The following is a 22,019-nucleotide window of genomic DNA, read 5'->3' as shown; positions in this document are numbered from 1 at the left end:
AGACACAGGAACACAGGCTGGTCCAGTATATATAGAATACCCGTCAGTAGTTTGGTCATTCAAGGGTTTTTCTTTATTTAAAAAAATATTTTCTGCTTTGTAGAATAATAGTGAAGACATCCAAACTCTGAAATAACACATATGGAGTCATGTAGTAACCAAAAAAAGTGTTAAATAGAGATTAGATTTGAGATTCTTCTGAGTTGCCACCCTTTGCCTTGATGACATCTTTGCCTACTCTTGTGTGAATGAAAGCCAAGAGTGTGCAAAGCTGTCATCAAGGCAAAGGCTAGCTACTTTGAAGAATCTAAAATATGAAATATATTTTGGTTTGTTTAACACTTTTGGTTACTACATTATTCCATATGTGTTATTTCATAGTTTGGATGTCTTCACTGTTATTCTACAATGTAGAAAATAGTAAAAAATAAATGAAAACCCCTTGAATCAGCAGGTGTGTCAAAACTTATGACTGGTACTGTATTATGTAAATATATACTGTTTACTGGCTTAACTCTAAAGCTCTTATAGACGTGTGTGTGTGTGTGTGTGTGTGTGTGTGTGTGTGTGTGTGTGTGTGTGTGTGTGTGTGTGTGTGTGTGTGTGTGTGTGTGTGTGTGTGTGTGTGTGTGTGTGCGTGTGTTAGCGACACACCCTGGCATGTCATTCTCCCTGGCCAGTGACGAGACGATGAGCTCAAGATCCAGTTTCAGACTGAAGATAGGAGGAGGCTATAAGAGAGGCGATAGAGAGAGAGGGGGAGAGAGGAGAAAGAAAGAGACAGACTTCAAGAGAGAAGAAGACTATGGCGAATGAGTGATCGACTATACATTGAGGGAGAGAGTCAAAAGAGAGTGAGTCCACCTGTTAGACAGAGGGAGTATTTATCTACCCTGAAGCTGCAGGAGCTGGACTGACCAGTTATTCAATAGACCGAGAGCTCTGAAACCTAAAACACCCTTACCCTCTGAACTCTGCCCTTTTCACCCTTCTCTGGATCGGGGTGTGTGAGAGGTGAAGTCATGCTTGCAGCCCGCAGCAGTGGAGGAGGGGTGGGAGGTCACAACGGTCCCCCAGGACACAGAAAACACTCTGTAGCGTCGCTGAGTGGGAGCAGAGGCCACTGTAACGCTCAGGATGGCAGTAAGGATAGACGCAGTTCCACCCCAGGCCAGCAGGCTGCAGCACCAAACAGAAGCAAGGCTGCACTGATTAGAGAGATGGAGACCCACTGGTATCTGAAGATGTGTGGACTTGCAAGGGGGGATTCTGTGGCTCAAAAGACAGGCATGCTGTACAGGTGAGTGACAGAGAGAGTGACTGGGACATGTGGTCTGTTAAAGAGCTCACTGCCAATGAGCAGCATGCATGTGAATTTGAGGGGGGTTAGGGGGAGAAGTTTGGATAGTCCAGTTTCATACCCAGGTGCTATACTGACTCCCTAGATGGCCTCTGTTCGACCTTCCTCTGTCTCACACACACACACACACACACACACACACACACACACACACACACACACACACACACACACACACACACACACACACACACACACACACACACACACACACACACACACACTGTGCAAGCCAAAGGCTTTCTTTCTTTTTATCTCAGTCATGTGGTAATGCTGTAATGTGGTAATGCTGTAATGTGGTAATGCTGTAATGTGGTAATGCTGTAATGTGGTAATGCTGTAATGTGGTAATGCTGTAATGTGGTAATGCTGTAATGTGGTAATCTCAGGAGTGGACATGTCAGGGGTGGACATCTCAGGGGTGGACATCTCAGGAAGGGACATCTCAGGGGTGGACATCTCAGGGGTGGACATCTCAGGGGTGAACATCTCAGGAAGGGACATCTCAGGGGTGGACATCTCAGGGGTGGACATGTCAGGGGGTGGACATCTCAGGGGTGGACATCTCAGGGGTGGACATCTCTGGAGTGGACATGTCAGGGGTGGACATGTCAGGGGTGGACATGTCAGGGGTGGACATCTCAAGGGTGGACATCTCAGGGGTGGACTTCTCTGGAGTGGACATGTCAGGGGTGGACATCTCAGGGGTGGACATCTCAGGGGTGGACATGTCAGGGGTGGACATCTCAGGGGTAAACGTCTCAGAGGTGGACATCTCAGGGGTAAACGTCTCAGGGGTGGACATCTCAGGGGTAAACGTCTCAGAGTGGACATCTCAGGGGTGAACGTCTCAGGGGTGGACATCTCAGGAGTGGAAATCTCAGGGGTGAATGTCTCAGAGTGGACATCTCAGGGGTGAACGTCTCAGAGTGGACATCTCAGGGGTGGACATCTCAGAGTGGACATCTCAGGGGTGGACATCTCAGGAGTGGACATCTCAGGAGTGGACATCTCAGGGGTGGACATCTCAGGGGTGGACATCTCAGGGGTGGACATCTCAGGGGTGGACATCTCAGGGGTGGACGTCTCAGGGGTGGACGTCTCAGGGGTGAACATCTCAGGGGTGGACATCTCAGGAGTGGACATCTCAGGGGTGGACATCTCAGGGGTGGACATCTCAGGGGTGGACATCTCAGGGGTGGACATCTCAGGGGTGAACGTCTCAGGGGTGAACATCTCAGGGGTGGACATCTCAGGGGTGGACATCTCAGGGGTGGACATCTCAGGTGGACATCTCAGAGTGGACATCTCAGGGGTGGACATCTCAGGGGTGAACGTCTCAGGGGTGAACATCTCAGGGGTGGACATCTCAGGGGTGGACATCTCAGGGGTGGACATCTCAGAGTGGACATCTCAGAGTGGACATCTCAGGGGTGGACATCTCAGGGGTGGACATCTCAGGGGTGGACATCTCAGAGTGGACATCTCAGGGGTGGACATCTCAGGGGTGGACATCTCAGGGGTGGACATCTCAGGGGTGGACATCTCAGGGGTGGACATCTCAGGGGTGAACGTCTCAGGGGTGAACATCTCAGGGGTGGACATCTCAGGGGTGGACATCTCAGGGGTGGACATCTCAGAGTGGACATCTCAGAGTGGACATCTCAGGGGTGGACATCTCAGGGGTGGACATCTCAGGGGTGGACATCTCAGAGTGGACATCTCAGGGGTGGACATCTCAGGGGTGGACATCTCAGGGGTGGACATCTCAGGGGTGGACATCTCAGGGGTGGACATCTCAGGGGTGAACGTCTCAGGGGTGAACATCTCAGGGGTGGACATCTCAGGGGTGGACATCTCAGGGGTGGACATCTCAGAGTGGACATCTCAGGGGTGGACATCTCAGGGGTGGACATCTCAGGGGTGAACGTCTCAGGGGTGAACATCTCAGGGGTGGACATCTCAGGGGTGGACATCTCAGGGGTGGACATCTCAGAGTGGACATCTCAGAGTGGACATCTCAGGGGTGGACATCTCAGGGGTGGACATCTCAGGGGTGGACATCTCAGAGTGGACATCTCAGGGGTGGACATCTCAGGGGTGGACATCTCAGGGGTGGACATCTCAGAGTGGACATCTCAGAGTGGACATCTCAGGGGTGGACGTCTCAGGGGTGGACATCTCAGGGGTGGACGTCTCAGGGGTGGACATCTCAAGGGTGGACATCTCAGGGGTGGACGTCTCAGGGGTGGACATCTCAGAGTGGATGTGTGGTTGTCATTGTGGAGACAAAAGGAGAAATACATCAGTTGCAGAAAATATACTGTTATCAAATACATCATTATCAAACACAGCTGACATTATCTGGTTAAAACTTCTTAAGCTTCCCCCTACTTTTTCTGAAATTCTGTTAAAAATCGTCAACATTTTGGCGTCCTGCTACTCAGGCCAGGAATATAGTATATGCATATGATTAGTATGTGTGGATAGAAAACACTCAGACGTTTCCAAAACTGTTTAAATCACGGCTGTGACTATAACAGAACGTCTGTTTCATCGAAAAGCGCAGGAAAATCTGATCACTGGAGATGGAAAAAGTATCCATGCGCCACTCCCATGAATTGTTAAAGGTGAACCGTAATATATTTGGCCAAGCTTGCAGTACCTACAGCTACCACAGGATCTATAGAGTCTCCTCATTTGAATCTGAATTGATTCTTGGTAGATCCGCCCAAAGGGAACCGATTCTCTCCGACCACCAACCCGAGGCATTGTCTGTCTTTTTCTCCGGACATTTTTCCACACGGCAGGCTATCGAATTTACATCGCCTCCTGATGATTTTTATAGCTTATTAACGTGTAGTTATACCTAAAGTTGCATTAGAAAGGTATTTCGAAGTGTTTTGTAAAAGTTTATCGTCGAATTTTTAACTTTTAAAAAATGACGTTACGTTATGAAACGCTCTTTTTTCCGTTTTCCACACAGTCTTCATAGATCGATATCTAGGCTATATATGGACCGATTTAATCCAAAAAAGACCCAGTATTGATTATGGGACATCAAGGTGTGCAAAGAAAGAAGATGGTCAAAGGTAATTAATGTTTTATATTTTATTGTGCGGTTTGTGTAGCGCCGACTATGCTAATTCTTTTGTTTACATCCCCTACGGGTCTTTTGGGGTGTTGCATGCTATCAGATAATAGCTTCTCATGCTTTCGCCGAAAAGCATTTTAAAAATCTGACACGGTGGCTAGATTCACAATGACTGTAGCTTTATTTTAATACCAAACATGTGTATTTTAATGAACGTTTGCGTTTTAACTAATACCATTAGCATATAGCGTCGCGCATGTGCATTTCTAGAGCTCTAGGTGAGACGTCTGCGTCTCAAGTAAGCTCAAGAGGTTTTAAGGACATTGTCTTTTATGTGGCAGTGAATCCCTCATCATCGGAGTCCCTTCACATGGAGAACAGCACAAAGAGGAGGAAGACATGAATTTAGCAGAAGAGATGGAGAGAAGGGAAGAGAAAGAGAGGGAATCCCATTGAGGCCCATTCCCACCATTCAGTCTGGAAATCTTCCTGCTCCTCTCCTTCTCATCCCCTCTCAATCTCTCCCTGGCAGTTAGCTGTGATTCAGTCTGGAAATCTTCCTGCTCCTCTCCTTCTCATCCCCTCTCAATCTCCCTGGCAGTTAGCTGTGATTCAGTCTGGAAATCTTCCTGCTCCTCTCCTTCTCATCCCCTCTCAATCTCTCCCTGGCAGTTAGCTGTGATTCAGTCTGGAAATCTTCCTGCTCCTCTCCTTCTCATCCCCTCTCAATCTCTCCCTGGCAGTTAGCTGTGATTCAGTCTGGAAATCTTCCTGCTCCTCTCCTTCTCATCCCCTCTCAATCTCCCTGGCAGTTAGCTGTGATTCAGTCTGGAAATCTTCCTGCTCCTCTCCTTCTCATCCCCTCTCAATCTCTCCCTGGCAGTTAGCTGTGATTCAGTCTGGAAATCTTCCTGCTCCTCTCCTTCTCATCCCCTCTCAATCTCTCCCTGGCAGTTAGCTGTGATTCAGTCTGGAAATCTTCCTGCTCCTCTCCTTCTCATCCCCTCTCAATCTCCCTGGCAGTTAGCTGTGATTCAGTCTGAAATCTTCCTGCTCCTCTCCTTCTCATCCCCTCTCAATCTCTCCCTGGCAGTTAGCTGTGATTCAGTCTGGAAATCTTCCTGCTCCTCTCCTTCTCATCCCCTCTCAATCTCTCCCTGGCAGTTAGCTGTGATTCAGTCTGGAAATCTTCCTGCTCCTCTCCTTCTCATCCCCTCTCAATCTCCCTGGCAGTTAGCTGTGATTCAGTCTGGAAATCTTCCTGCTCCTCTCCTTCTCATCCCCTCTCAATCTCCCTGGCAGTTAGCTGTGATTCAGTCTGGAAATCTTCCTGCTCCTCTCCTTCTCATCCCCTCTCAATCTCCCTGGCAGTTAGCTGTGATTCAGTCTGGAAATCTTCCTGCTCCTCTCCTTCTCATCCCCTCTCAATCTCTCCCTGGCAGTTAGCTGTGATTCAGTCTGTAATGGTACAAGACAAAGGAGAGAACAAACAAGGTTGATTAGACTCCGGAAGGAAGGAAGGAAGGAAGGAAGGAAGGAAGGAAGGAAGGAAGGAAAGAAAGAAAGAAAGAAAGAAAGAAGGAAGGAAGGAAGGAAGGAAGGAAGGAAGGAAGGAAGGAAGGAAAGAAGGAAGGAAGGAAGGAAGGAAGGAAGGAAGGAAGGAAGGAAGGAAGGAAGGAAGGAAGGAAGGAAGGAAGGAAGGAAGGAAGGAAGGAAGGAAGGAAGGAAGGAAGGAAGGAAGGAAGGAAGGAAGGAAGGAAGGAAGGAGAGATGTTTGGACAGGCTCCACTGAACTGACAACCATGTTTTCTGTAAGTGAACACATTGCCTTTCTAAAAGGTTGAGGGCTTCGCTGTACACAGACATAATGCAAGGCAGTTGAGTAACATAAACATGTCTCTATATATTAACATACACACACATACTGTGTATATATATATATATTTAACTGATATCTCTCTGTTCCTGATGGTACAGTCATATTTAACTGATATCTCTCTGTTCCTGATGGTACAGTCATATTTAACTGATATCTCTCTGTTCCTGATGGTACAGTCATATTTAACTGATATCTCTCTGTTCCTGATGGTACAGTCATATTTAACTGATATCTCTCTGTTCCTGATGGTACAGTCATATTTAACTGATATCTCTCTGTTCCTGATGGTACAGTCATATTTAACTGATATCTCTCTGTTCCTGATGGTACAGTCATATTTAACTGATATCTCTCTGTTCCTGATGGTACAGTCATATTTAACTGATATCTCTCTGTTCCTGTTCCTCTCTGTTCCTCCACATGACCTTCACCAGTCAGTCAAAAGCCAGACCACAGCACAGGCACAACACAATGTTTATTTACATTTAGAGCCATTAAAGCCTTTATGGTCCATTTACTAAGAAGTTGACTCAATGCAACTACATTTGAACTTTTCAACAGTGAAAGGACATAAAACGTTTTGTTGTTGTTGCGACACATGAGTAGAATGGTGTGGGCTGGATTAGATTAGCCTAATCTTTTTCATAGCAATGATTTGGGTTAAAGAGGTGTAATTGCACAATGTGACTATCTGTGGTGGGACTAGTGGGACTGTAGGTCTATTTCCTGTCAGAGGCATTATTACATGACTACTAAACATTTAGACTGACCTAGAAACACTAGAGCAACCAATACCTCTTCAACTGTCTCTCTGTTAATCTTCCCCTCAGAGCCAAGCACGCAGACACACACACACACACACACACACACACACACACACACACACACACACACACCTCTGTTCTGTGCCAGCCAACTTTTCTGAGTCTCCTACCACCGCTGTCAGAGTCCAAACTTCTGATAAATATTCTGTACCTCCTTTCCTCTGATATTTTTATTTATTTATAAACACAAACAAACAGAAACACCACAACTACACAATATACACCACAGCTACCCGATACACACCACAACTACACAATACACACCACAACTACACAATACACACCACAACCACCCGATACACACCGCATCCACCCGATACACACCACAACTGTTCTCCTTGTCCAGGTTATCCAGGAATCGGGAAGTTGATTTCAGTGTGATGTCTCTTTCCTTCCATTTGACTCTTAGTTGTGCGGGGTACACCAAAGAGTATGGGATTTGTTTTTCCCATAGCTTTTCCTTTCTGGGTTTGAAATATTTGCATTTCTTGTAGAAGTCTCTGTTCATGGCGGCGTTGATGTAGAGCCGATGGCTCTCATACATCCGACTCCAAACTTTTTTAGCTTGGATGGCCAGTCGCAGAACTTTATCTTTGTCCCTTTAGTTCGATGATCTCCCTTGGTGTCCTGCTTGTGTCCCCTCTCGGGCCGCAGGTTCGATGTGTCTGTATTTATTATGGATCCCCATTAGTTCCTGCCAAGGCAGCAGCTACTCTTCCTGGGGTTTATTATGGATCCCTATTAGTTCCTGCCAAGGCAGCAGCTACTCTTCCTGGGGTTTATTATGGATCCCCATTAGTTCCTGCCAAGGCAGCAGCTACTCTTCCTGGGGTTTATTATGGATCCCTATTAGTTCCTGCCAAGGCAGCAGCTACTCTTCCTGGGGTTTATTATGGATCCCTATTAGTTCCTGCCAAGGCAGCAGCTACTCTTCCTGGGGTTTATTATGGATCCCTATTAGTTCCTGCCAAGGCAGCAGCTACTCTTCCTGGGGTTTATTATGGATCCCCATTAGTTCCTGCCAAGGCAGCAGCTACTCTTCCTGGGGTTTATTATGGATCCCTATTAGTTCCTGCCAAGGCAGCAGCTACTCTTGCTCGGGTCCAGCAAAGTAAGGCAGTTATACAATTTTAAAAACATTACAATACATTCACAACAGATTTCACAATACACTGTCTGCCCTCAGGACTCTACTCAAACTCCACATACTGTATCTACAACACAAAATCCATGTGGATGTGTGTGTATAGTGCACATGTTATAGTGTGTGAATGCATGTGTCTGTGAGTACGTTTGTGTTGCTTCACAGTCCCCGCTGTTCCATAAGGTGTATTTTGAAATCAAATGAAAGAAGAAGGAAACCGCACACTGCTCTTGATAGTATCACTGAGTATCACAGCTTCGCCGAAAGCTCTGACGAAGGCCGTGAGGCCGATCCGTAAGCTTATTAAATATCAGTGATACTATCAAGAGCAATGTGCGGTTTCCGTTTTCCTTCATCTTGTTCAGCTGATACCACGCACCTGCAAAAAAAGATTCCAAAGATGTGCGAGTGCCTTTTTACATTTTGAATTACTGTTTTTTAAATCGAAATGTACTGCTTATATAGTTAATTGATGTGGAATAGAGTTTCATGTAGTCATGGCTCTATGTCGTACTGTGCGCCTCCCTTCGTCTGTTCTGGACTTGGGGACTGTGAAGAGACCTCTTGTGGCATGTCTTGTGGGGTATGCATGTGTGTCCGAGCTGTGTGCCAGTAGTTCAAACAGACAGCTCAGTGCATTCAACATATCAACACCTCTCACAAATACAAGTAGTTATGAAGTCAATATTTCCTCCACTTTGAGCCAGGAGAGATTGCCATATATATTATTAATGTTAGCTCTCTGTGTACATCCACGGGCCAGCCGGGCTGCTCTGTTCTGAGCCAATAGCAATTTCCCTAAGTCCCTCTTTGTGCCACTTGACCACACAACTGAACAGTTGTCCATGTGTGACAAAACTAGGGCCTGTGGGACCTGCCTTGTTGATAGTGCTGTTAAGAAGGTAGAAATTAGGACCTGTAGGACTTGCCTTGTTGATAGTGCTGTTAAGAAGGTAGAAATTAGAGCCTGTAGGACCTGCCTTGTTGATAGAGCTGTTAAGAAGGTAGAAACTAGGACCTGTAGGACCTGCCTTGTTGATAGCGCTGTTAAGAAGGTAGAAACTAGGACCTGTAGGACCTGCCTTGTTGATAGAGCTGTTAAGAAGGTAGAAACTAGGACCTGTAGGACCTGCCTTGTTGATAGAGCTGTTAAGGTAGAGAGACGCTTTATTATTGACAAATTTCTTCCCATTTTAGTTACTGTGGTATCAATATGTTTTGACCATGACAGTTTACAATCCCAGGTTAAATCAGGCAGTTTAGTCACCTCAACTTGCTCAATTCCACATGATTTATTACACAATTTAGTTGAGGTTTAGGGTTTAGTGAATGATTTGTCCCAAATACAATGCTTTTAGTTTTAGAAATATGTAGGACTAACTTATTCCTTGCCACCCACTCTGAAACTAACTGCAGCTCTTTGTTAAGTGTTGCAGTCATTTCAGTTGCTGTAGTAGCTGACGTGTATAGTGTTAAGTCATCCACATACATAGACACACTGGCTTTACCCAAAGCCAGTGACATGTCGTTAGTAAATATTGAAAAAAGCAAGGGGCTTAGACAGCTGCCCTGGGGAATTCCTGATTCTACCTGGGTTATTTTGGAGAGGCTTCCATTAAAGAACACCCTCTGTGTTCTGTTAGACCGGTAACTCTTTATCCACATTATAGCAGGGGGTGTAAAGCCATAACAGATTTTTTTTTCCCCAGCAGTTGACTATGATTGATTATGTCAAAAGCCACACTGAAGTCTAACAAAACAGCTCCCACAATATTTTATCATAAATGTTTCTCAGCCAATCATCAGTTGTTTTTGTAAGTGCTGTGCTCGTTGAATGTCCTTCCCTATAAGTGTGCTGAAAGTCTGTTGTCAATTTGTTTACTGTAAAATAGCATTGTATCTGGTCCAACACCATTTTTTCCCAAAGTTTATAAAGGTTTGATAACAGTCTGATTTGTTGGCTATTTGAGCCAGTAAAGGGGGCTTTACTATTCTTAGGTAGCAGTATGACTTTTGCTTCCCTCCAGGCCTGAGGGCACACACTTTCTAGTAGTCTTAAAAATATGGCAAATAGGAGTGGCGATATCGTCCGCTATTATCCTCAGTAATTTTCCATCCAAGTTGTCAGACCCCGGTGGTTTACCATTGTTGATAGACAACAATATTTCTTTCACCTCTTCCATACTCACTTTACAGAATTCAAATGCTTGTCTTTCATAATTATAATTATAATATACTTGGATGTGTAGCGTCAGCGTTTACTAATCTTGCCAATAAAAATATTGTGAAAGTAGTTGTCAATATCAGTCGGTTTTGTGATGAACGAGCCATCTGATTCAGTGAATGATGGTGCTGAGTTTGCCTTTTTTCTCAAAATTGTATTTTATAGTGTAGTTTTTTTGTTATTTTTATTCAGTTTAGTCACATGATTTCTTAATTTGCAATATGTTTGCCAATCGGTTGTGCTGCCAGACTCATTTGCCATTCCTTTTGCCTCATCACTCACAACCATGCAATTTTTCAATTCCTCATCAATCCACAGAGATTACCAGTTTTTATGGTAATTTTCTTATTGGTTGCTTATTAGTACCTGGAATAAGCAATTTCATTAATGTGTCAATTGTAGCGTACGTTTGCTCCTCATTACACACCACGGACCAACAAAAATTCTTTACATCAACAACATAGGAATCACTACAAAACTTGTTGTATGACCTCTTATACACTATATTAGGCCCTGCCTTTGGAACTGTGGTTTTCCTAGATATGGCTACTATATTGTGATCACAACATCCGATGGATCTGGATACTGCTTTCAAGCACATTTCTGCAGCATTAGTAAAGATGTGATCAACACATGTTGATGATTTCATTCCTGTGCTGTTTGTAACTACCCTGTTAGGTTGGCTGATAACCTGAACCAGGTTGCAGGCACTGGTTACAGTTTGAAGCTTTTTCTTGAGTGGGCAACTTGATGAAAACGAGTCAATATTTACATCACCCAGAAAATATACCTCTCTGGCGATATCACATACATTATCAAGCATTTCACACATGTTATCCAGATACTGACTGTTAGCACTTGGTGGTCTATAGCAGCTTCCCACCAGAATTGGCTTGTGACGACCCTCCCACTCTGTCTGCCGTATTCTCTCTCTGTTATTTCCTTATTAGGATGCTGGTGGGCGGAGTTGGGAGGGTCGTCAGCTACATGGGAAACACCTGGGCCCGGTGTCTCCCAGGATAAATACACCACTTCCCCATTCATGGAGGAGACTCTCTCCATGCAGACACCTTTATGGATTTTGTTGTGTTTCTTGGTGGTTTTTGGGTTGTTTGCGACAACATCTTTCAACACCCTGCATTATCACATTCATGCATGCAAAACACTCACTTACACTACTGATTACTGATTACACACACCATTGTATATTTTCCTTAGTTGCTTTAGTTAATAAATATATATTTTGTTACGCCTTATCTCCACATTGTCTCCCTTTTGTTACGGGCTTTGAGCCGGTTCGTGACAGTGAGGAAGATGAACCTGTAGCCATATTACTTCAACAGTATTTAACATGAGATCCTCTAAGTTTTACAGAAATGTGGTTCTGATTATAAACAGAAACACATCCACCATTGGCATTTTTGTATTTTCTGTAGATGTTATAACCATGTATTGCAACCACTGTATCATCAAAATTATCTAAGTGAGTTTCAGAGGTAGTCAGAATATGAATGTCATCTGTTACTAGCAAATTATTGATATCATGAACCTTGTTTGTTAAGCTACATATGTTAACTTGGGCAATTTTGAGCACTTTTCTGGGACGCTTACTTGTATTCATTGCTTTACTGGGAAGCTTAGCAGAAGTAGATATGCTCATGTTATTTATGTTTGTGCAGGGTGAGCTGCACACAGTGAACTTCCTCCTCGGCCACACAACCTCAGTGCTAACAGTATATATCTGTTTCATAGGCACATGATTACTGCATACAATTGCTGTAGGATCAGCAGAGTCATTCAGTTCAGTTAGAGGTAAAACAATTAGGTTACTTACATTGTGTCTTCCAAAGCCCCTGGGATAATGTATATTTGCGGAAGCATTTTGACAACTCAGTGACACAATGGTAGGGATTAACTTAGCTGGGTTTGGGTCATTGATAAGTCATTGTCTCAATGCAGCCTTATAATGCTGTGAAAGGATCGAGAAACTGAAATGATTTAGGTGGATCCCATCCTCCTTATAAAACATGTTTTGTTTCCAAAATGTATTGAAATTGTTAACAAAAGTTACATCCATTGAGCTGAAATAATCACGTTGCCAGTTGTGAAGAATCCTGCTTAAAAGTTCAATGCCACGATTCACAGGTGAGAGGGCACAGGTGTTTTATTAGTGTCTAGCAGAGAGTCAATCAGCTCTTTCAAACCCAGTTTCAGCTGTTCAAAGCTGCCCTTCGTAATGTCATTAAAACTCACATGGATTACGATATAGTCAATTTCCATGTCCTGATTTAGTACATTCGGGAGCAGCTTAGTAATGTCATTTACTCGAGCTCCGGGATACGACATTGTTTTTGCACCAGGAACGGTCACATTTCATACCATGGAGCTGCCCAAAATCCCAGGCCGGCGAGAAGGACGAGGAAATCCGCCCACTCCAACTTCTTCACAGGATTCGGAGAGCCCTTTATGGATGGGCGAGTGGCAGGATTTGTTTATTTATTTTATTTCACCTTTAACAAGTTCTCATTTACAACTGCGACCTGGCCAAGATAAAGCAAAGCAGTTCAACACATACAACAACACAGAGTTACACATGGAGTAAAACAAACATACAATCAATAATACACTCGAAAAAGTCTATATACAGTCTGTGCAAATGGGGTAAGATAAGGGAAGTTGGCAATTAGCAATATACCAATTGGCAATATACCAATTAAACACTGGAGTGATAGATGTGCAGAAGATGAATGTGCAAGTAGAGATACTGGGGTGCAAAGGAGCAAGATAAGTAAATAAATACAGTATTGGGATGAGGTAGTTGGATGGGCTATGTACCGGTGCAGTGATCTGTGAGCTGCTCTGACAGCTGGTGCTTCAATTTAGTGAGGGAGATATGAGTCTCCAGCTTAAGTGATTTTTGCAGTGTGTTCCAGTCATTGGCAGCAGAGAGCTGGAAGGAAAGGCGACCAAAAGAGGAATTGGCTTTGCGGGTGACCAGTGAGATATACCTGCTGGAGCGCGTGCTACAGGTGGGTGCTGCTATGGTGACCAGTGAGCTGAGATAAGGCGGGGCTTTACCTAGCAAAGACTTGTAGATGACCTGGAGCCAGTGAGTTTGGCGACGAGTATGAAGCGAGGGCCAGCCAACGAGAGCGTACAGGTCACAGTGGTGGGTAGTATATGGGGCTTTGGTGACAAAACGGATGGCACTGTGATAGACTGCATCCAATTTGTTGAGTAGAGTGTTGGAGGCTATTTTGTAGATGACATCGCCAAAGTCGAGGATTGGTAGGATGGTCAGTTTTAGGATAACTTGAACCCGTAGCTCCTGGCGCCTGGTGCAGGCCTCCGACAGATGGAGAAGCCCCGATCGATATAGAGCAGGGACTTAAGGTTGCCGATTTCGACTTTGAAATCGTAAGGGAAGGATTTGAAACATGTATCCCTAGCGTCGAAGGTGCAGGAAGATCAGGCTCCAGGGCTGCGAAAATATTTGTTGCTCTGGGCCTCTCATTGGACTGTAGACTGCTTTGTGGGAGGCCGTTGTCTTCAGCTTCCAAGGCTCATGACATGCGACCATCCTTGATTGCCATGCTTCTCTTGCTGTGCTCCTTTGACTGCGCTATCGGATGGGGGAGGAGAGGCAGGACGAATTCAAGGCAACAACCGCCAGTCGGATAATGACAAACGACAAAGGCGGAGATGCATCTAACATGTGCGAATGCCGTCCAGCCACCGGCATAGAAAAGGTCACCATTCCACTCTGAGTTTTCCCCAGTTTCCTATGTAGGCTGGCAACCTGCATAATCAAGGAAGCCACCTCAAGCCTATAATCCTCGGCAAGCAAACAATTACCGCATTGGAATTCTTAGTGATCCGGTTTGTCCTGAAACAAAGCGTAGTAGATACAGCTCCTACAGCCCTGGAACCATTCATTTACCTCTCCAGTCAGAGAGGGCTCCAATGGAAAACTCATCTGGGACTAACTTTGTTACCTCGATGTTAAGTGGGAATCCGGGACAAGAAATAGCGGTCCTAGCTGTTAAAAGCTAACCGCCTTGCCCCGAATCCATGCAAAAACAAGTTCTGTATTTATAATGGTTATGTTTTAGTCAAAAATAACAAATCAAGTGTTGCCAGCGTACAGTGTTCAGCTGCGCACTCTGGTGACATCAGGACGGCATCATTCCTTCTGCTTGTTCAAATATGGAAGCCTGTGCAGTTAGTTTTTGGTATGAGTTTTTCCAGGAATTCTTTCATTCTGTTCCACAGCTTTCATGATACATTTATGAAACGGAGATTTGAATGTGGACTGAAGTCCTCCAAGTCCTTAATCATTCAGCAAAGCCCCGTAATGATGTCTTTGTGTTCATCCCACATTCAGCAAAGCCCCGTAATGATGTCTTTGTGTTCATCCCACATTCAGCAAAGCCCCGTAATGATGTCTTTGTGTTCATCCCACATTCAGCAAAGCCCCGTAATGATGTCTTTGTGTTCATCCCACATTCAGCAAAGCCCCGTAATGATGTCTTTGTGTTCATCCCACATTCAGCAAAGCCCCGTAATGATGTATTTGTGTTCATCCCACATTCAGCAAAGCCCCGTAATGATGTCTTTGTGTTAATCCCACATTCAGCAAAGCCCCGTAATGATGTCTTTGTGTTCATCCCACATTCAGCAAAGCCCCGTAATGATGTATTTGTGTTCATCCCACATTCAGCAAAGCCCCGTAATGATGTCTTTGTGTTCATCCCACATTCAGCAAAGCCCCGTAATGATGTCTTTGTGTTCATCCCACATTCAGCAAAGCCCCGTAATGATGTCTTTGTGTTCATCCCACATTCAGCAAAGCCCCGTAATGATATCTTTGTGTTCATCCCACATTCAGCAAAGCCCCGTAATGATGTATTTGTGTTCATCCCACATTCAGCAAAGCCCCGTAATGATGTCTTTGTGTTCATCCCACATTCAGCAAAGCCCCGTAATGATGTCTTTGTGTTCATCCCACATTCAGCAAAGCCCCGTAATGATGTCTTTGTGTTCATCCCACATTCAGCAAAGCCCCGTAATGATATCTTTGTGTTCATCCCACATTCAGCAAAGCCCCGTAATGATGTCTTTGTGTTCATCCCACATTCAGAAAAGCCCTGTAATGATGTCTTTGTGTTCATCCCACAGTTTTCTGGATCTTTTCTTGTGAGTTTTTCTCCAGGGTTAACCCAGTTCCGGGCCTCCTCCACACGTTTGCGCAGTTCAATCATATCCATTAGGATGTTTTTGACGTCATCAGATATGTTCTTCATATGTTTAGACATTTTCTAAGTGCAAATTTCTGTTAGTAGTGTCTCTAAACACACTTTAGTCGAGTCGTCAGCTACTCACGTCAGCTACTTTATTTCTAAATCTACTATTTGTCATAACATACAGTTGCCAACATTACGTTCCACTTATTGCTTGACATTAGTGTCAAGTTCTTTCCTATATAAGAGGCATATTTTAGTAAAGAAATTGAATGCTAAACTGATCACCTTGACTACCTCACGGTCGCCGTAAACGGAAATCAACATGCATTAAACATCATATTACCACTGTCAGTGACGCTGCTGCTTATTTTCTCTTTTATATATTATTATTATTATTAAACAAGGAGTTAAATATAGACACCATTATTTATTCTTTTAATTTACTCTTTATTCAATTTACTCTATGCTCACTTCAAAGTGGCAGCTCTACATTAAGTTTGTGATAAAATGGTGGAAGCTGTTTAGCATCCTCTTGGATCAGTATTCAGAACCCCTGGACCACGGATGGTGACCACTGCTTTAGCCCGTTAGAGGAAAACACTGACTGAGTATAAAGGATTGCAGAGAACTCTGCCATATATGCCAGTCCACTCCTGTTAAATAAGAACAGTCCCAGAGGCCTTTACCGTTCATTATCACTACCACAACCCCAGCTCAGTGTCAGCTATGGAACATTATTACAGAGAGGCTAGGGAAGAGAGAAACATGGGAGGGAGAGTGAGGGAGAATGAGGGAGAGAGGCTAGGGAAGAGAGAAACATGGGAGGGAGAGTGAGGGAGAGTGAGGGAGAGAGGCTAGGGAAGAGAGAAACATGGGAGGGAGAGTGAGGGAGAGTGAGGGAGAGAGGCTAGGGAAGAGAGAAACATGGGAGGGAGAGTGAGGGAGAGAGGCTAGGGAAGAGAGAAACATGGGAGGGAGAGTGAGGGAGAGAGGCTAGGGAAGAAGTAACATGGGAGGGAGAGAGGCTAGGGAAGAGAGAAACATGGGAGGGAGAGGGAGGGAGAGAGGCTAGGGAAGAGAGAAACATGGGAGGGAGAGGGAGGGAGAGAGGCTAGGGAAGAGAGAAACATGGGAGGGAGAGAGGCTAGGGAAGAGAGAAACATGGGAGGGAGAGTGAGGGAGAGAGGCTAGGGAAGAGAGAAACATGGGAGGGAGAGGGAGGGAGAGAGGCTAGGGAAGAGAGTAACATGGGAGGGAGAGTGAGGGAGAGAGGCTAGGGAAGAGAGAAACATGGGAGGGGGAGTGAGAGAGAGAGTGAGGGGGACTGAGCGAGAGAGAGGGGGGGTATTGGTAGAGAGAGAGGGAGGCAAGAGAGGGGATATTGGTAGAGAGAGAGGGAGCCAAGACAGGGGATATTGGTAGAGAGAGGTGGTTGGAGGGACAGGGGATATTGGTAGAGAGAGGGGGAGATGAGAGAGAGGGATACGGGTAGAGTGAGAGAGAGGGAGATGAGAGAGAGGAGATTTAGGTAGAGGGGAGAGGGAGATGAGAGAGAGGGGATATAGGTAGATGCGAGGGGGAGATGAGAGAGAGGGGATATAGGTAGAGAGAGAGGGAGGCAAGAGAGGGGATATTGGTAGAGAGAGAGGGAGCCAAGACAGGGGATATTGGTAGAGAGAGGTGGTTGGAGGGACAGGGGATATTGGTAGAGAGAGGGGGAGATGAGAGAGAGGGATACGGGTAGAGTGAGAGAGAGAGAGATGAGAGAGAGGGGATATAGGTAGAGGGGAGAGGGAGATGAGAGAGAGGGGATATAGGTAGAGAGAGGTGGTTGGAGGGACAGGGGATATTGGTAGAAAGAGGGGAGATGAGAGAGAGGGATACGGGTAGAGTGAGAGAGAGAGAGATGAGAGAGAGGGGATATAGGTAGAGGGGAGAGGGAGATGAGAGAGAGGGATATAGGTAGAGGGGAGAGGGAGATGAGAGAGAGGAGATTTAGGTAGAGGGGAGAGGGAGATGAGAGAGAGGGGATATAGGTAGATGGGAGGGGGAGATGAGAGAGAGGGGATATAGGTAGAGGGGAGGGGGAGATGAGAGAGAGAGGACATTTAGGTAGAGGGGAGAGGGAGATGAGAGACAGGAGATTTAGATAGAGGGAGAGGGAGATGAGAGAGAGGGGATATAGGTAGAGGGGAAGGGAGATGAGAGAGAGGGGATATAGGTAGAGGGGAGGGGGAGATGAGAGACAGGAGATTTAGGTAGAGGGAGAGGGAGATGAGAGAGAGGGGATATAGGTAGAGGGGAGGGGGAGATGAGAGAGAGGGGATATAGGTAGAGGGGAGGGGGAGATGAGAGAGAGGACATTTAGGTAGAGGAGAGAGGGAGATGAGAGACAGGAGATTTAGATAGAGGGAGATGAGAGAGAGGGGATATAGGTAGAGGGGAGAGGGAGATGAGAGAGAGGGGATATAGGTAGAGGGAGAGGGAGATGAGAGAGAGGGGATATAGGTAGATGGGAGGGGAGATGAGAGAGAGGGGATTTAGGTAGAGGGGAGGAGGGAGATGAGAGAGAGAGGACATTTAGGTAGAGGGGAGAGGGAGATGAGAGAGAGGAGATATAGGTAGAGGGAGGGGAGATGAGAGAGAGAGGGGATTTAGGTAGAGGGGAGGGGGAGATGAGAGAGAGGGATTTAGGTAGAGGGGAGATGAGAGAGAGGGATTTAGGTAGAGGGGAGGGGGAGATGAGAGAGAGGGATTTTAGGTAGAGGGGAGGGGGAGATGAGAGAGAGGGATTTAGGTAGAGGGGAGGGGGAGATGAGAGAGAGGGATTTAGGTAGAGGGGAGGGGGAGATGAGAGAGAGGGATTTAGGTAGAGGGGAGGGGGAGATGAGAGAGAGGGATTTAGGTAGAGGGGAGGGGGAGATGAGAGAGAGGGATATAGGTAGAGGGGAGAGGGAGATGAGAGACAGGAGATTTAGATAGAGGGAGATGAGAGAGAGGGGATATAGGTAGAGGGGAGAGGGAGATGAGAGAGAGGGGATATAGGTAGAGGGGAGAGGGAGATGAGAGAGAGGGGATATAGGTAGAGGGGAGAGGGAGATGAGAGAGGAGATTTAGGTAGAGGGGAGAGGGAGATGAGAGAGAGGGATATAGGTAGATGGGAGGGGGAGATGAGAGAGAGGGATATAGGTAGAGGGGAGGGGGAGATGAGAGAGAGAGGACATTTAGGTAGAGGGGAGAGGGAGATGAGAGAGAGGGATTTAGGTAGAGGGGAGGGGGAGATGAGAGAGAGGGATTTAGGTAGAGGGGGAGAGGGAGATGAGAGAGAGGGGATATAGGTAGAGGGGAGGGGGAGATGGGGGATATACATAGAGGGTAGAAAGAAATGAGAGAGAGGGGATATAGGCAGATGGAGGGGATATAGATAGAGGGACAGGGAGAAGAGACGGGATAAAGATAGGGGATATAGGGAGAGGGAGATGAGAGAGAGGGGATATAGGTAGATGGGAGGGGGAGATGAGAGAGAGGGGATATAGGTAGAGGGGAGGGGGAGATGAGAGAGAGAGGACATTTAGGTAGAGGGGAGAGGGAGATGAGAGAGAGGAGATATAGGTAGAGGGGAGGGGAGATGAGAGAGAGGGATTTAGGTAGAGGGGAGGGAGATGAGAGAGAGGGATTTAGGTAGAGGGGAGGGGAGATGAGAGAGAGGGGATTTAGGTAGAGGGGAGGGGGAGATGAGAGAGAGGAGATATAGGTAGAGGGAGGGGAGATGAGAGAGAGGGATTTAGGTAGAGGGAGAGGGAGATGAGAGAGAGGGATTTAGGTAGAGGGGAGGGGAGATGAGAGAGAGGGATTTAGGTAGAGGGGAGAGGAGATGAGAGAGAGGGATTTAGGTAGAGGGGAGGGGAGATGAGAGAGAGGGATTTAGGTAGAGGGGAGGGGGAGATGAGAGAGAGGGATTTAGGTAGAGGGGAGAGGGAGATGAGAGAGAGGGATTTAGGTAGAGGGGAGAGGAGATGAGAGAGAGGGATTTAGGTAGAGGGGAGGGGGAGATGAGAGATAGGGATTTAGGTAGAGGGGAGGGGGAGATGAGAGAGAGGGATTTAGGTAGAGGGGAGGGGGAGATGAGAGAGAGGGATTTAGGTAGAGGGGAGGGGGAGATGAGAGAGAGGGATTTAGGTAGAGGGGAGGGGGAGATGAGAGAGAGGGATTTAGGTAGAGGGGAGAGGGAGATGAGAGAGGGATTTAGGTAGAGGGGAGGGGGAGATGAGAGAGAGGGATTTAGGTAGAGGGGAGGGGAGATGAGAGAGAGGGATTTAGGTAGAGGGGAGGGGGAGAGGGGGATATAGGTAGAGGGTAGAAAGAAATGAGAGAGAGGGATATAGGCAGATGGAGGGATTTAGGTAGAGGGGAGGGGGAGATGAGACAGGGGATAAAGATCGAGGGGATATAGGGAGAGGGAGAGGAAGAGAGAGATTGTGTGGGTATAAGAGGAACAGAGGGGTGTGATCAGTTCCTTCCCCTTGCCTCTCATGGTGTGTGAGGGCGGATTCCCATGCTTATTGGTGTCCTCCTAGCCTACCTCCCTCTCTCTCCCCCTTTCCCTCCCCCTCTTGAGGTATTCTTGTACATGACTCACCCGTCCCAGCACTGAGCGGTATGCAACTGCTCTCAACGTGTGCTCCTAAAAAATAAAAAAGAGAGGAAGAGAGAATAAGAAAACTAAACAACATTTGTGGAACTTATTGATCTCAGAATCATGATGAGAAGGTGGCAATTACTTCTGTTTGTTTTACTGTTTTCATGGCTGCTGTTCTATTCTATATTATATTTGATTTTATTCTATTCTATTTTATTCCATTATATTTTATAATATTTTTGTCTCTGCTGTTTATTTTATTATATTATATTTTATTATATCATATTCTGTAGGAATAATGATGGGTTATCTGTTAAGCTACAGGGTGATTGCTTGCTTGGTTGTTTTGCTGAGTTGAAAGATGTCTAGAAAATAGCCCTGTCTGTCTGTTGTCACTCAGTGGGTTGTCCTAGTGGATAGCAGCAACACTATCCCTCCTCTACATATCACTACCACCTGTGTGTGTGTGTGTGTGTGTGTGTGTGTGTGTGTGTGTGTGTGTGTGTGTGTGTGTGTGTGTGTGTGTGTGTGTGTGTGTGTGTGTGTGTGTGTGTGTGTGTGTGTGTGTGTGTGTGCGTGCGTGAAAAATACTCTGTAAACAAACTCCATCATTAAGAAACCTCATCTGACATTCCTGCTGGTTCTTCTCCATGGTAGTTGTGTATTTGGGGAACAGTAGGGTTTATGCAAGGCCTGTTGATAGGCATCACAGTGATCAACTGCTGAAAACTCAGGGTGTGGGAGATTTAGAGTGGCAATCCATCCTGTGTGTTTGTGTGTGCGAGTGTGTGGGCCCAGTAGAGTGGTTGCCAATCATGTTGAAAAGGATAATTGCCATTCCTCCTCATTCCCACAATCCAGTGAGTGACGATACAGGAATTCAGTTTGTCTCTCAGACTTGGCAGAGGATAGAGGGCACAAAATCTTGCCAAGCTTGATGAGGGAGGAATGTGGGGAGAGATTGAGAGAGGATAGGAAGGGACATGGAGAAATACTGGCTCGAGAGAGAGAAGAGAGGTTGGAAAGAGAATGAGTGGGAGAGGGAGAGGATGATTGAGGGAGGGGGAGGGAGGGAGCAGGAGAGAATGAGGGAGGGAGAGAGAGAATGAGAGAGGGGAGGGAGGGAATCAGAGAGGGGAGGGTGGGAGCAGGAGAGAAAGAGGGAGGGAGAGAATGAGAGAGGGAGAAGAAGAGAGAGAAAATGAGGGAGAGGAAGAGAGCATGAGAAAATGAGGGAGTGAGAGAGAGAGGGAGAGAGCAGGAGAGAATTAAGGAGAGGGATGGAGGGAGCAGGAGAGAGCGATGAGGGAGAGGGATGGAGGGAGCAGGAGAGAGCGATGAGGGAGAGGGATGGAGGGAGCAGGAGAGAGCGATGAGGGAGAGGGATGAGGGAGCAGGAGAGAGATGATGAGGGAGAGGGAAGGAGGGAGCAGGAGAGAACGATGAGGGAGAGGGATGAGGGAGCAGGAGAGAGCGATGAGGGATGGAGGGAGCAGGAGAGAGCGATGAGGGATGGAGGGAGCAGGAGAGAATAAGGGAGAGGGATGAGGGATGGAGGGAGCAGGAGAGAGCGATGAGGGAGAGGGATGGAGGGAGCAGGAGAGAATTAAGG

General features: G+C 46.2%; 1 protein-coding gene across 1 annotated transcript in view; it reads left to right on the top strand.

Annotated features, from left to right (window-relative positions):
* Positions 1-745: 745 nt before the first annotated feature.
* The window catches only part of LOC112240464 (voltage-gated potassium channel subunit beta-1), a 211,395-nt gene continuing 190,121 nt past the window's right edge, over positions 746-22,019 (top strand). The window contains exon 1 of the mRNA XM_042296441.1: positions 746-1,300. Coding sequence (XP_042152375.1) covers positions 1,023-1,300 — 278 coding nt within the window. The 5' untranslated portion in view covers positions 746-1,022. The remainder of the gene's footprint in view (positions 1,301-22,019) is intronic.

Source organism: Oncorhynchus tshawytscha, linkage group LG13, assembly GCF_018296145.1.
Source record: "Oncorhynchus tshawytscha isolate Ot180627B linkage group LG13, Otsh_v2.0, whole genome shotgun sequence".
In the NCBI taxonomy this organism is placed as follows: Eukaryota; Metazoa; Chordata; class Actinopteri; order Salmoniformes; family Salmonidae; genus Oncorhynchus; species Oncorhynchus tshawytscha.
This window is presented reverse-complemented; position numbering and strand designations above follow the sequence as displayed.